The 13,119-nt window shown below is 44.9% G+C and overlaps 1 protein-coding gene across 2 annotated transcripts in view; it reads right to left on the bottom strand.

The window, feature by feature from the left end:
- Positions 1–13,119, bottom strand: part of LOC121289841 (catenin alpha-3-like) — a 1,845,970-nt gene that overhangs the window by 1,828,560 nt on the left and 4,291 nt on the right. For both annotated transcript variants that reach the window (XM_041209732.1, XM_041209733.1), the window contains exon 2: positions 9,216–9,322. In XM_041209732.1, coding sequence (XP_041065666.1) covers positions 9,216–9,317 — 102 coding nt within the window. In that variant the 5' untranslated portion in view covers positions 9,318–9,322. The remainder of the gene's footprint in view (positions 1–9,215; positions 9,323–13,119) is intronic.

Genomic DNA, 13,119 nt, shown 5'->3' with positions numbered 1-13,119 from the left:
TCTGCATTTGCTGGTGTAGGACTGAAAGGACTGAATTATGAGGACAGGTTGCATAGAATGAGTTTGTATTCCCTTGAATATAAAGGATTAAGGGGTGATTGAATTGATGCATTTAAGGTGATTAAAGGACCGGAAAGGGAAGATAGGGAGAAACTATTTCCTCTGGTGGGATTGCCTGAACAATGAGACATAACCTTCAAATTAGAGCTTGGCCCATTCAGGGGTGATGTCAGGAAACACTTCTTCACAATAAGGGTAGTGGAAACCTGGAACTCTCTTCCCCAAAACGTAATTGAGGCTGGTGGGGGATGGGGGATGGGGGTGTGGAGGGATATTGGGAGGGGGGTGGTCAACTGAAAATTTCAAAACAAAGTTTGATAGGTTTTTGTTGGGGAAGGGTATTAAGGGATATGAAAACAGAGTTGAGATACAGATCAGCCATGATCCAACTGAATGGCAGAACTGGCTTGAAGGGCTAAATGGCTTCCACCTGCTTACTACAACAATCAACAACAATTTCATGGTCATCATTAGACTTATAATTCCTTTTTCAGTTCAAATTCCATCATCTGCCATAGTGGGATTCAAACCCAAGTCCCCAGAGAATTATGCTGAGTATCTGGATTACTAGCTCAGTGACAATACCACTATGCCACCAGCTCCCGCAGACAGTGGCACATAAATAATTTTCACTTTCTATATATATTAACAGGCTTTGTTTTAAGCCAATGCTTGAAGCACCAAGGAAGAGTCAGTAAAGAGAGAAATCTGATGCACAACAAAAATATTCATCCAACGCAGTCCTTTATGAACATTTTGCTTTTGCTAAAGCTGCCAAAGCCATTGCAGAATTGTGCTTGATTACTAATGTACAAGGCATTTATACAGAGGAATTTGCTGTCAGCCCCATTCAAGTTGACATAGTTAACGAGCAGCCAGAGATTGTGTTCAGCAGCACAAATATACAAAGACACTTTGTACAGTGACCTCCAAAGATAGAAAGGTTTCAGCTGAATAAATGCCTTCAACCCATTTGCAGAGTTGTTTTTTGTCACATTTTGCAGGATGTCAAACATGAAACAATTCCAAACCATGAGGAAGAGGCAACCACATAGCCAGCATCACACTCAGTAATCTCTGCAACTCCTATTGCAAACATTCTATCGTGTACAATCACCCTTGCTGTCTCAGCTATCTGACTACTCTGAATCTTGACTCTCCTGGAAAGACATCAGAATCAGGACTTCCTGTAAAGGCAGAAAGATTTATGTTACTTCAGAGGATGAAATGAATGGACTGCCTGTGGGAGAGAGCCCTGAGCTCCCAAGTTCAGTCTTTGCTTCTTCAGTTGATTCTGAGAACAAGGTGATTCGTTTCTGTGTCCCTGGGCCAGCAGGCTCTTGGTCACTATCTAATGATCCCCGAGCTAAAGCATGTATATTTGGGCTTTGGCTCAGTTGCCAACAGTTGTTGTATAGCTGAAAATAAGTGATCGATTTAGGTATACACCATAGAGTTGTGGTACTAGTGGAAACATATTGCCACTAGCTTCATACACTGAGGGAGCAGAGGAAAGAACTTTAAAAATTATTTCTCTCTAAACCTTGTGCAGGGAATATTACGGGATAAAGGACTCAGTGAGTGGAGTTCTGGCTATCTGTTCAATGGAATGGAGTCTGAAGGGCTTTAAAAATTGCACCCAATTCTAGGACTCCTGCACCATTCCCGGTTCTGGCAAGTTTTGTTGGCATAGGATAAGGGTGCGGGTAGCAAGTCCACACACAGCACAACCATGCCAGCTCCATTCCTTCTGCTGATACAGTTACCAGATGGTGTCATTATGAATGCCTGGCTGAACTCCAAGAATGGTCTCAGCCCAACAGAAGTTTGTTTACAATGGTTGCAAAGGGGAGTGCTAGCTTTGTTTGACTGACAGTTCTATTACCTTGTAATAGCCAGATCTTTCTTTGAAGTGATTTTTCAATGCCCATGTGTTTATTTCGGTAAGATTAAGAGGTGTGAAGTGGATTAAAGGTTTCTTCAATAGGACTTTCACTGCCTGTGTTTGATTGACAGCTTTGTGAGAACGTAAGAGGGGTGATGCTTTTCAAAGGGAATATTGAATGCCTGATTCCTTTTTGGTTCCCAACTCCAGACTATGGTTCCCCCATGTTTGATGACTCCCCCGAGGAGTGTGAACCATGTCTCCTGCAAAAGCCAGCCTGACTCCATCAAAATTGCAGAGTCTGAAATCTCCACTCCACAATGGAGCTGGCAAAGCCGAGTGTGCTGTGCATGGGCTTGCTACCAGCACCTTTAACCCACCCCGACAAAACCTGCCAGAAACGGAAATGGAGATGGGAATATCAGAATTAGGTGCACCCGCCATAAAACCATGGATGGAGGCATGAAAATCCAACCCAAAGTTTCTCTCCCAATCATTACCCAGCAGCTTGTTAAAGAAAGGAGAAACTTGCATTTATATAGTGCCTTTCATAATATTAGATCATCCTAGAACACATTACAACAAATGAAGTGTAGTCACGAGTGTAACATAGAAGTATACATGTGTGAATATTGTGTGAAGACAGGATTGGACTAATTGGTATGCCTTCTGTGTTGAATAGTTTGTTACAACTCACTATCTTAGCTTATCCCTAAGTAATGGCCATTTGAATGAGGAAGCAGAGGGTCAATGCTGTCTATGGAACCGTCCCATACAACAGACAGAAGAGGGAGGAAGTCAGGGAAAAATATAACGGGACTCATTCTTTTGTAACGAAAATTGAAGTTTCTTAAAAATGAAATAACAGTCTGAACTCAGAGGGCAGTTACCCACATAAATGAATATCTGGAAATCACTGTCTGGAGTGGGAACTCCTAACCTATTAACCCCCGATGATGTAGCTTTACAAGACATACCAGATTAAACAGGAGATCTTGTGGTGCAGTGTTTAGTGCCCTTGCCTCTGAGCCTGTAGCTCTAGATTTGAGTCCTGCCCCTGGACTTTGTCGTAATGCAGCTGAACAGGTTGAGAATCAGCTTGCAAATCCTTCCAACACACACCAGTGGCAAGAGCAGAAGAGATTCCTGGTCAGCCATGTGATGGAAAGAAATTGGAGTGTCTACCATCACTATCCATATCTCCGAACTACAGCAAGCGTGTGTGTTGCCACGGCAACCTGGGTTCCCTGAGTGAACTGTAACATCACCACCACCACCTGATAAATGGATCTAATTCAATTATTAGCAGCTGTGGCCGGGGGTTTTCTGCACCCACCGTTGCCGGGTATGTTTGGTGGTGTGAGCAGACAATATGGCATGATCGATTTCACGAACATCCACTCAGCCTGTCGATGGCGGGCCACGTTTCCCACAGTCGGACGTCGGGAACCTCATTGTAATACATCAGCATATCATTATCAGGCCAGCCCCCGCCAGACTCATTCCGCACCCCACCCTGCTGGATCGTCCACCCACATTGGCAGGTTAACACGCCGACGTGTTTCACAACAGCACATAAGCGACGGGCACCTGGCGAGCTGCACATCGCTCAGGACTTTGAGGTTTGTTTCCCTACCTTCGGGCAGCACCCGCAGTCATCAGCACCAGGCTTTACAGGCAGCACCACATCACTTTTAGGGGGGCTAACAGGTAGGTGTCTACCTACCAGACCAGCCATATGTGGATGGCTTTTCAAAAGCTGCAGGGGTGGGCTTGCTTGGGGAAGTGGGGAAGTGGCCTCAGGCAAGGGAAGAGGCTGCAGGACGAGGCCTGTAATGGGGAAGGGGGTATCCCAGGGTTTTTGTGGGGGCACATGTTGATCTGTGCAAGTGGCCTCAAGATGGTGAGGGCTGAGGAGGCAGTCTCCAGAGGAGGTGAGGCCAGATGGAGATGTGATGGTGTGTGTGTGAGAATGGGTGGTGATGTCCCAATAGCTGACAGTGAATGAGGGACTTGGGTGTTTGAGTTTAGAGTGATGAGATGGTTGCCTTACCCTGGTGGCATGGATAAGATCATTCATCCTCTTTCTGCATTGGGTGGCCAATCCCTCCTGTGCAATATTGGCACTGATCAGCACTGTCACTGACTACCATGCTGGATTGGTGATGTCGCTGCCCGTCCTGCAATCAGGGTGCGGGTAGAGAACATCACGGTGAGCCTCCATGGCATCCAAAATGTGTTCCAGTGACACATCACCAAACCCGGGGACTGCAGCCTTCTTGCCTTTCGTGGACATCTTCTCTGCAGCAGTCATGGGCTGGAAGCACTGAGATGTGGACTTTAAATATGGCATCTGGCTTGATGAGGTGGCAAGGTGATGGTGTGGCTGATGAATGAGAATCCGCCCGCCATGGAAATGGCGTGTTTCCCAGGATGATATGGTGGGTTTGGGATGATATGGAGTGCAAACCTGGGACGATTCTGACCTGTATCTGTACTTAATTCAAAACAGCTCAATTCCACAATGTCACTCATGTTTCAAAACCTGACAGTGAGCCATGAAGCCCAACGCAAACTGGAGGAACAGCACCTCATCTTCCGACTAGGCACTTTACAGCCTTCCGGACTGAATATTGAATTCAACAACTTTAGATCTTGAACTCCCTCCTCCATCCCCACCTCCTTTCTGTTTCTTCTCCCTTCCTTTTGTTTTTTCCAATAATTTATATAGATTTTTCTTTTCTCACCTATTTCCATTATTTTTAAATCTTTTATGCCCCCCCACCCCCACTAGAGCTGTACCTTGAGTGCCCTACCATCCATTCTTAATTAACGCATTCGTTTAGATGATATCACCAACTTCAGCACCTCTGTGTTCATTTGTTCTTTTGTCTGTGACATCTTTTGTTTATCTGCTTCTATCACTGCTTGCTTGCCCCTACAACCACACCACACCCCCCTCCACTTCTCTCCCCCAACCCAACCCACCCCACCGCCTTAAACCAGCTTATAAATCACCCCCTCCTTGGATTCACCCAGTTCTGTTGAAGGGTCATGAGGACTCGAAATGTCAACTCTTTTCTTCTCTGCCAATGCTGCCAGACCTGCTGAGTTTTTCCAGGTAATTCTGTTTTTGTTTCAGAAAACAGATTACCTGGTAATTATCACTTTATTCTATCATGGGATGTGGGCATCACTGGCAAAGCCAGCATTTGTTGCCCATCCCTAATTGTCCTTGATCTGAATATTACAGAGTGCAGTTAAGAGTCAACCACATTATTGTGTGTCTGGAGTCACAAGTAGGATTGCACCGATAAGGATGGCAGATTCCTTCTCTGAAGGACATTAATGAACCAGATGGGTTTTTATGAGAATTGATGATGGTTTCATGGTCACCATTACTGAGACTAGCTTTCATTTCTGGATTTATTAACTAAATTCAAACTCCACCAGCAGCCATGATGGGATTTAAACCCTGTCTACGGTGCATTAGCCTAAGTCTTTGGATTATTACTAGTCCAGTGACATTACCACTGTGCCAGCATCTCCCCCATTACTGTTCATGGGAGCTTGCTGTGTGCAAATTGGCTGCCATTTTTCCTACATTAATATACTTCAAAAAAGGAATTAATTGGTAGTAAAGGACAGCCTGAGGTTGTGAAAGGCGCTATCTTCGCAGCCCCTTGGCAGTGACCATCAAAAATGGTTTCCACAGAGTTTTGGTTAGCAGGAGCCAGGTGGAGAGCTGTGACATCCACTGTGTGATGTGTAGGGTCTATTATACTAATCAATAAGATGTAGAGAGAGAGACTTTGCGGAGTCTATCAGGTTCATATCCCATTGCACACCAGCATGCCCCTAGGTGAGCACACTCTGGAATCCTAGCCTGTAGTGTTTTCAACAAACGCAAGGTCAAACTTAGACATATCACTTGACAACTTGTTGGATTTTTATCTCTTGTGGGACAAACTCCAAAATGAATAACAACATTATTAAGTGCTATCTAACTGGGATTACATTTTTCTAATTCAGTCACAGGATGTGGGCTTCGCTGGCCATCTATAATTGCCCTTGAGAAGGTGGTGGTGGTGAGCTGCCTTCTTAGTCAGCCGCAGTCCTTGTGGTACATCCACAGTGCTGTTAGAGAGGGAGTTCCAGGATTTTGACCCAGTGACAGTGAAGGAATGGCGATATATTTCCAAGTCAGGATGGTGAGTGACTTGGAGAGGAACTTCCAGGTGGTGGTGTTCCCATCTTGTCCTTCCAGATGGAAGTGGTCATGGGTTTGGAAGGTGCTGCCTAAGGACCCTTGGTGAATTCCTGCAGTGCATCTTGTAGATGGTGCACACTGCTGTTACTGTGCATCGGTGGTGGAGGGAGTGAATGTTTGTGGATGTGGTGCCAACCAAATGGGCTGCTTTGTCCTGGATGATGTCAAGCTTCTTGAGTGTTGTGGGAACTGCATTCATCCAGGCAAGTGGAGATAATTCCATCACACTCCTGACTTGTGCCTTGTAGATGGTGGGCAGGCTTTGGGGAGTCACACAACACAATGTGAGGGCAGGACTTCGTCTCCACAATGACTGTGCGGTGGTCACTCCTACCGATATTGTCATGGACAGGTGCATCTGCAGCAGGCAGGTTGGTGAGGATGTTTTTCCCTTTTGTTGATTCCCTCACCACTTGCTGCAGACCCAGTCTAGCAGCTATGTCATTTTGGACTCAGTCAGTAGTGGTTCTACCCGCTCTTACTGATGGACATTGAAATTCCTATCATGGTACATTCTGCACCCTTGCCACCCTCAGTGCTTCCTCCAAGTGGTGTTCAACATAGAGGAGCACTGATTCATCAGCTGAGGGAGGGCGGTACGTGGTAATCAGCAGGAGGTTTCCATACCCATGTTTGGCCTAATGCCATGAGACTTTATGGGGTCTGGAGTTGAGGACTCCCAGGGCAACTCCCTCCCAATGATATACCACTGTGCCGCCACCTCTACTGGGTCTGTCCTGCTGGTGGGACAGGACATAGCCAGGGATGGTGACGGTGGAGTCTGGGATAATATCTGTAAGGTATGATTCCTGTAAGGTGAGACAGCTCTACCAATTTTGGCAATCGCCCCCAGATGTTAGTAAGGAGGACTTTGCAGAGTCGACAGGGCTGAGTTTGCCATTATCATTTCTAATGCCTAAGTCGATGCCAGGTGGTCCATTCGGTTTTCATTCCTAGCAGTTTGTTACAGCTGAGTGACTGGCTAGGTCATTTCAGAGTCAACCTGCTGTGGCTTTGGAGTCACATGTAGGTCAGACCAGGAAAGGATGACAGATTTGCTTCGCTTCCCTAACGGATTTAAGTGAACTAGATGTGTTTTTTTTAAAACAACAATGGTCAGCATTAGACTTTCAATTCCAGGTTTTTGAATTCAAATTCCACCATCTGCCATGGGAGGGATTCAAACCCAGGACCTCAGAGCATTACCCTGGGTCTCTGGATTACTAGGCCAGCAACAATACCACTATGCCATCGCCTCCACTTCATAATCTGCCAATGAGGAGAAATGATGTCAGTGATATACAAATACACCAGAAGAATTATTTTGAGCAGCTCCAACCCTAGCTGTGAGGTGGCTGTCTCCCAGCAAGGACCCCAAATACTGCAGGAACAAGGAGAGAAGGGAGAGAAGAAATACGTGCAATTCTATATGTCCTTTCACAACCTCTAGGTGCCTCAAAGTTCTTTATAAGCATGGCAGCCAATTTGCACACAGCAAGTTCCTACAAACAGCAGTGTGAGAATGACCAGATAGTCTGTTTTACTGATTTTGGTAGATGCTAAGTATTGGCCAGGACTCTGGCGAGAACTTCTTTGATCATCCTTGAAATCATACCACAGAATATTTTACGTCTGCCTTTGGTTTAATGACTTACGCAAGAAAAAGTACCTTTTGACAGTGCAGCACTCCCTCAGGTCTGCATCAGAATGTCAGTTTGGATTATGTGCTCAAGTCTCTAAAGTAGGACTTGAACACACAACCTCTTACTCAGAAGTGAGAGTGTGACCCACTAGGCCGCAACTGACACTGAGGTGGAAGAAAATTGATGGAAACAAATGGCAAGAAGAGGAAAACAAAAATCACAAAGGCCGCTTGCAAAGTAACTTTTCCTTAAATATTTAGTGGATAGCGCCCCTTCCCCAAGTGAGGAGCTCCGGGTTTAAGTCCCACTGCAGGACTTGATGGCCAAGGAAAGTGTGTTCATAATGCGACCAAACAGGTTGAGAATCCAGCTGCAAATCCTTCCAACACACGCCAATAGCAGGCAGTAAGAGTGGGAGAGATTCCTGTTCAGCAGTGTGATAGAAAGGAAGTTGGAGCGTCTAGCATCGCTATCCATAGCTTCAGGTGACATCATACATGTAAAAGTGTATGTTGCCACAGCAACTCAGGCACCTTGGGGGACCCAGCTGGCTGGACAGCTGCTGTGGATCAGATTAGTGCCAATAGCACAGGGTTCAATTCCTGTTTGGGCTGGGCGGATTCGGGACATTCCTTCTTGCCCTTCCCACAGTGTAGGTCATGTCACTGTGGGTCACACCTGCCTTTGGGCAGAGAACTGAAGAAGAAATATTTAACCTCACAAAATAGGATGTTGGTGGCTATACTTCATGAGGCACCTTAATACAACTGTCGCCCCTAAAAACATCACCTTAGCAACACCACAGGGAACCAAGCTGAAGGGACAAGATATGGACCAAATTGTGAGTGGCAGAAAGTTGCCCCAATGCAGCAAAAAGTGGAACAGAGAAGATTTTCCAGTGACTTCAAATAAACACATTTTAGACCATTTTACTTAAGCACCTGCAAGTGTAAATTCAGTAGGTCCCACTAAAAGGAAATACAGGCCAGAGAACAAGGACAACAGAGGTGTTGGCCTTTTTTACCTGCATCTTTTTCAAGTATGGCTTAAAACTGTGGGTGCTGAATTTGCCTGACAGAAGATGCCTTTTGTATATGGATTTGGAAAAAGGTTGGCATATTGGGCTTCCCGCTAGAGAGCCGCACCCACAGGTTGGAAAACTGCATTCCTGCAGGCTGTGACTTTCCAAATTATTAGGCAGCAAAGCATCACGTTCTCCTGAAATGTGGCAGCAGGAGCGGTCGTTGTTTCTTTGGCAGCAAGTGGAACATCTCCAGCTATCCCATCTGAATGTACAAAAGATCTTTACAGTTGGCATGAGTTGATAGCTTCATTTTTAAGGAGTGTAAAACCCTACCTGTATTATTAAAGGTTGGATCAGTCTTTCCACTGTTAAAGTCTGAATCTGAAGGTCCTTGGTGTCCATTTTCAGTTGAACATTCAGCAGCACAGATGACATTTTACCTGCGGAGAATAAAACAAAAGATAGGTTATGTAAGTAACCTTTAATTTTACAAGTAGGACATTTTGCTTCCTACAACTGTCATGTGTTGGCTATTTAAATACAGCTGGACGCTTTGTTGTGATTACCATGTTTCCCCAGTCTCAAAAGTGAAAAGAAACCCACAGCGTTCAGACAAATAACAGAATAAAGCCCCAGCCAGCAACTTAATAAAGCTATACAGTTGACACCAGAAAATCACCTCAAATCTATTTCTTAGCTTCAAATAAAAAGTATGTAAATTCACCTGAGCTCTGAAAGCTCAGCCAGAATCTCAAAGAAAGGAGGTAGTTCACTGATCAGTACAATATTTTGCCAATTGCCTTCTGTCATGGAGTAAAGACAGGGGGTGTAGAAATATATTTCTTCAACAAAAAATCTTTGGGAATGGGTGCAAGGCTACAGCGAGGTCAGTTAGAAGTCAGCACACTCTATATCAGAGAGCAGGATAGCTGTATTATCTTTCCCCTAAAGTGCTGTTTATAGCTTAGCTGAAGTACATTGATGTGGCATTCACCTTGGCATCCTTTCAGACTGGCCTGTGTCACACGGCTTATTGTCAAACTTTCCAAAGCCACTGCAATAGCCTGCTTACACCACTGATGTCAACCTGCCTTTTCAGAGTTCAGTTTCTCTACATCAGTATTATAAGTGTGCCAGTGCCAGTGGTCTAAATGTGCATCTGCTCAAAATGTAAGTGTGCCTGACAGTGATATAAATGTGCCTGTGCTCACTGAGCTACATTGAGATGTTGCTAGACAAGGAGACAATGTAAAAACGTGCATTCTCGAGTTCACATCTTTCCATTGCCTTGCCCTTCTTTATCTCTGTAATTATTTCCAGCCCCACAACTCTCCAAGATATCTGCACTCCTCTAATTCTGGCCTCTTGGGTGTTCCTGATTTCATTCACTCTGCCTCTACCACCCTGTCAGACAGTAAGGTCCATGCCCCCATTTTAGATATCCTATTTCATAGACATCTCAAAATAACTTGAAAAGATATTGTGATCCATGTTAGGAATAACAATATAGGAGAGAGTAGGTTCTGTTTGGAAAGTAGCAGGAACTAGGTTAAACAAAAGGGTCTGAAGGATTATGATCTCTGCATTCACTTGCACTTGCTAGAAGCTATATATATATATATACATATATATATATATTCACATGCAAAGACCTGTCCTCTGCAGACAAAAGGAACATGTCCAAGCATTGTGCCTTTTTTGAATTCAACGAAAGTATGGGGCAGAAGAGGACCTGGTGCATTCTCCATGGCAATGCTTCAACCAATCACGGTCGACTTGCCAACCAATCAGTATGCATTTTCTCCTGTAATTGTTGTGATTGTTTGAAATTTGACATTCTTGTGTGTGTTTCCTGATGAATGCAAGATGAAAAGCTTTGACAGCCTGGGAAAAATTATCCCCTGTCAGAGGGGTTGTACGGGGGTGGGCAAGGGTGAATGCAAACGCAATCAGCGCCCCTGATCAGGGCCCGTGCAGCCATTTTACATGGGCGGGCCAATTAAGGCTGGCCCAGCGTGACGCACACCCAGAAGCACTCAGCGCTCCCTGGGCGAGGTGATTCCCTTAGTTGGGGCCTGTACACTTTCATGCATGCGCGCAGAAGAGTGCAAAAATCTCCCTGAGGCACAGAGGTGCCTCAGGGAGATCAGTTTGACAATTAAAAACTGAAATAAAGTATATAAAAACTTTAAAACATGTCCCCTCATGTGACACTGTCACATGAGCTGGGACATGTCAAAGAATTATTTTAAAATGTTTATTGAATTTTAAAACCCTTCACGAAACCTCATCCCACTTAAATTAGTTTTTAACAGGCCTTAATAGGCCTTTGACAGTTTGCCGAACTGGAAATCTAAATGACGCGCAGTGACGTCGGGTTACAGTGCTGTAAATGTAACAGTGCCAGCGTTGTAACTGTGCATGTGCCAGTGATGTTAGTGTGCATGTGCCATTGCTGTAAGTGTGTGTGTGACAGTGCTGTAAATATATCATTGGATGTGCTATAAGTGTGCATGTGCTAGTGGTGTAAGTGTCTGTCAGTGCTGTAAACTTATCAGTGCCAGTGATGTAAGTGTGTGTGTGCCAATATTGTAAACATATCAGTGCCAGTGCTGCAAATATACCAGTGCCTGTGTGTGTGTGTGTGTGTGTGTGTGTGTGTGTAAGAGAGAGAGAGCGCGAGAGTGAGAGAGACAGTGCTGTAAAAATATCAGTGCCAATGCTCTGTGTGCGTATGCCAGTACTGTAAGTGTGTGTTTTCACCAGTACTGTAAGTGTATCAGTGCCAATGCTGTAACTGTCTGTGTGACAGTGCTGTAAAAATATCAGTACCCATGCTGTAAGTGGGCATATGCCAGTGCTATAAGAGTGTGTGTGTGTGTGTGTGTGTGTGTGTGTTTCCAGTGCTGTAAATGTATCAGTGCCAGTGATATAATTGTGTGTGTGTGACAGTACTGTAAATATATCAGTGCCATTTCTGTGAGTGTGCATAGGCCAGTGTTGTAAATATATCAGTGCCAGTGATGTAAGTGTGAGCATGTGTGCCAGTGCTGTAACTGCGTGTGTGACAATGCTGTAAACATATCAGCGTTGGTGCTCTAAGTGCGCAGGTGCCCATGCAGGAAGAGCACATGTGCTCGTGTTGTAAGGGCGCATGTGCCAGTGCTGTAAGTGTGTGCTTTTACCAGTGTTGTAAAGGCATCAGTGCCCGTAGTGTGTGTGTGTGTGTGTGTGTGTGTGTATGTGTGTCAGTGGTGTAAATATATCGGTGTCAGTGTTGTAAGGGTGTGTGTGTGTGTGTGTGTGTGCTTTTACCAGTGCTGTGAATGTATCAGTGCCAGTGTTGTAATAGTGTATGTGACAATGCTGTAAATATATCAGTGCCTGTGCTGTAAGTTTGTGTTTTGACCAGTGCTGTACACATATCAGTGACAGTGCTGTAAGTTTGAGTGTGTGCCAGTCCTGTATGTATGTGTGCGTGTGTGTATGTTTGCGTGCATGCGTGTGTGTGTGTGTGTACGTGTGTGTGTAAGAGAGAAACAGTGCTGTAAAAGTATCAGCACCAGTGCTCTAAGTGTGCCTGTGCCACTCCTGTAAGTGTGTGTTTTCACCAGTACTGTAAATGTATCAGTGCCAGTGCTGTAACTGTGTGTGTGAGACAGTGCTGTAAATATATCAGTGCCTGTGCTGTAAGTGGGCAAGTGCCAGTGCTGTATGTGTGTGTGTGTGTTTTTGCCAGTGCTGTAAATGTATCAATGCCAGTGAGATAACTGTGTGTGTGACGGTGCTGTAAACGTTTCAGTGCCATTTCTCTGTGTTTGTGCATTGGCCAGTGCTGTAAATGTATCAGTGCCAGTGCCGTAAGCATGTATGTGACAGTGCTGTAACTGCATGTGTGACAATGCTGTAAAAATACCAGTGTTGGTGCTGTAAGTGCATGTGTGCCCATGCTGTAAGGGTGCATGTGCCATTGTTGTAAGTGTGTGCTTTTACCAGTGTTGTGAATGTATCAGTGCCAGTGCTATAAATGTGTGTGTGCAAGTGCGGTAAATATATCAGTGCCAGTACTGCAAGTGTGTTTGTGCCATTGCCGTAAATATATCAGCGTCTATGCTGCAAATGTGTATATATCAGTGCTCTGGGTGTGTGTGTTTTACCAGCGCTGTAAATGTATCAGTGCCGGTGGTCTAAGTGTGTGTATGGCGATGCCATAAAGATATCAGTACCGGTGCTCTAA

This window comes from Carcharodon carcharias, chromosome 17 (genome assembly GCF_017639515.1).
Source record: "Carcharodon carcharias isolate sCarCar2 chromosome 17, sCarCar2.pri, whole genome shotgun sequence".
In the NCBI taxonomy this organism is placed as follows: domain Eukaryota; kingdom Metazoa; phylum Chordata; class Chondrichthyes; order Lamniformes; family Lamnidae; genus Carcharodon; species Carcharodon carcharias.
This window is presented reverse-complemented; position numbering and strand designations above follow the sequence as displayed.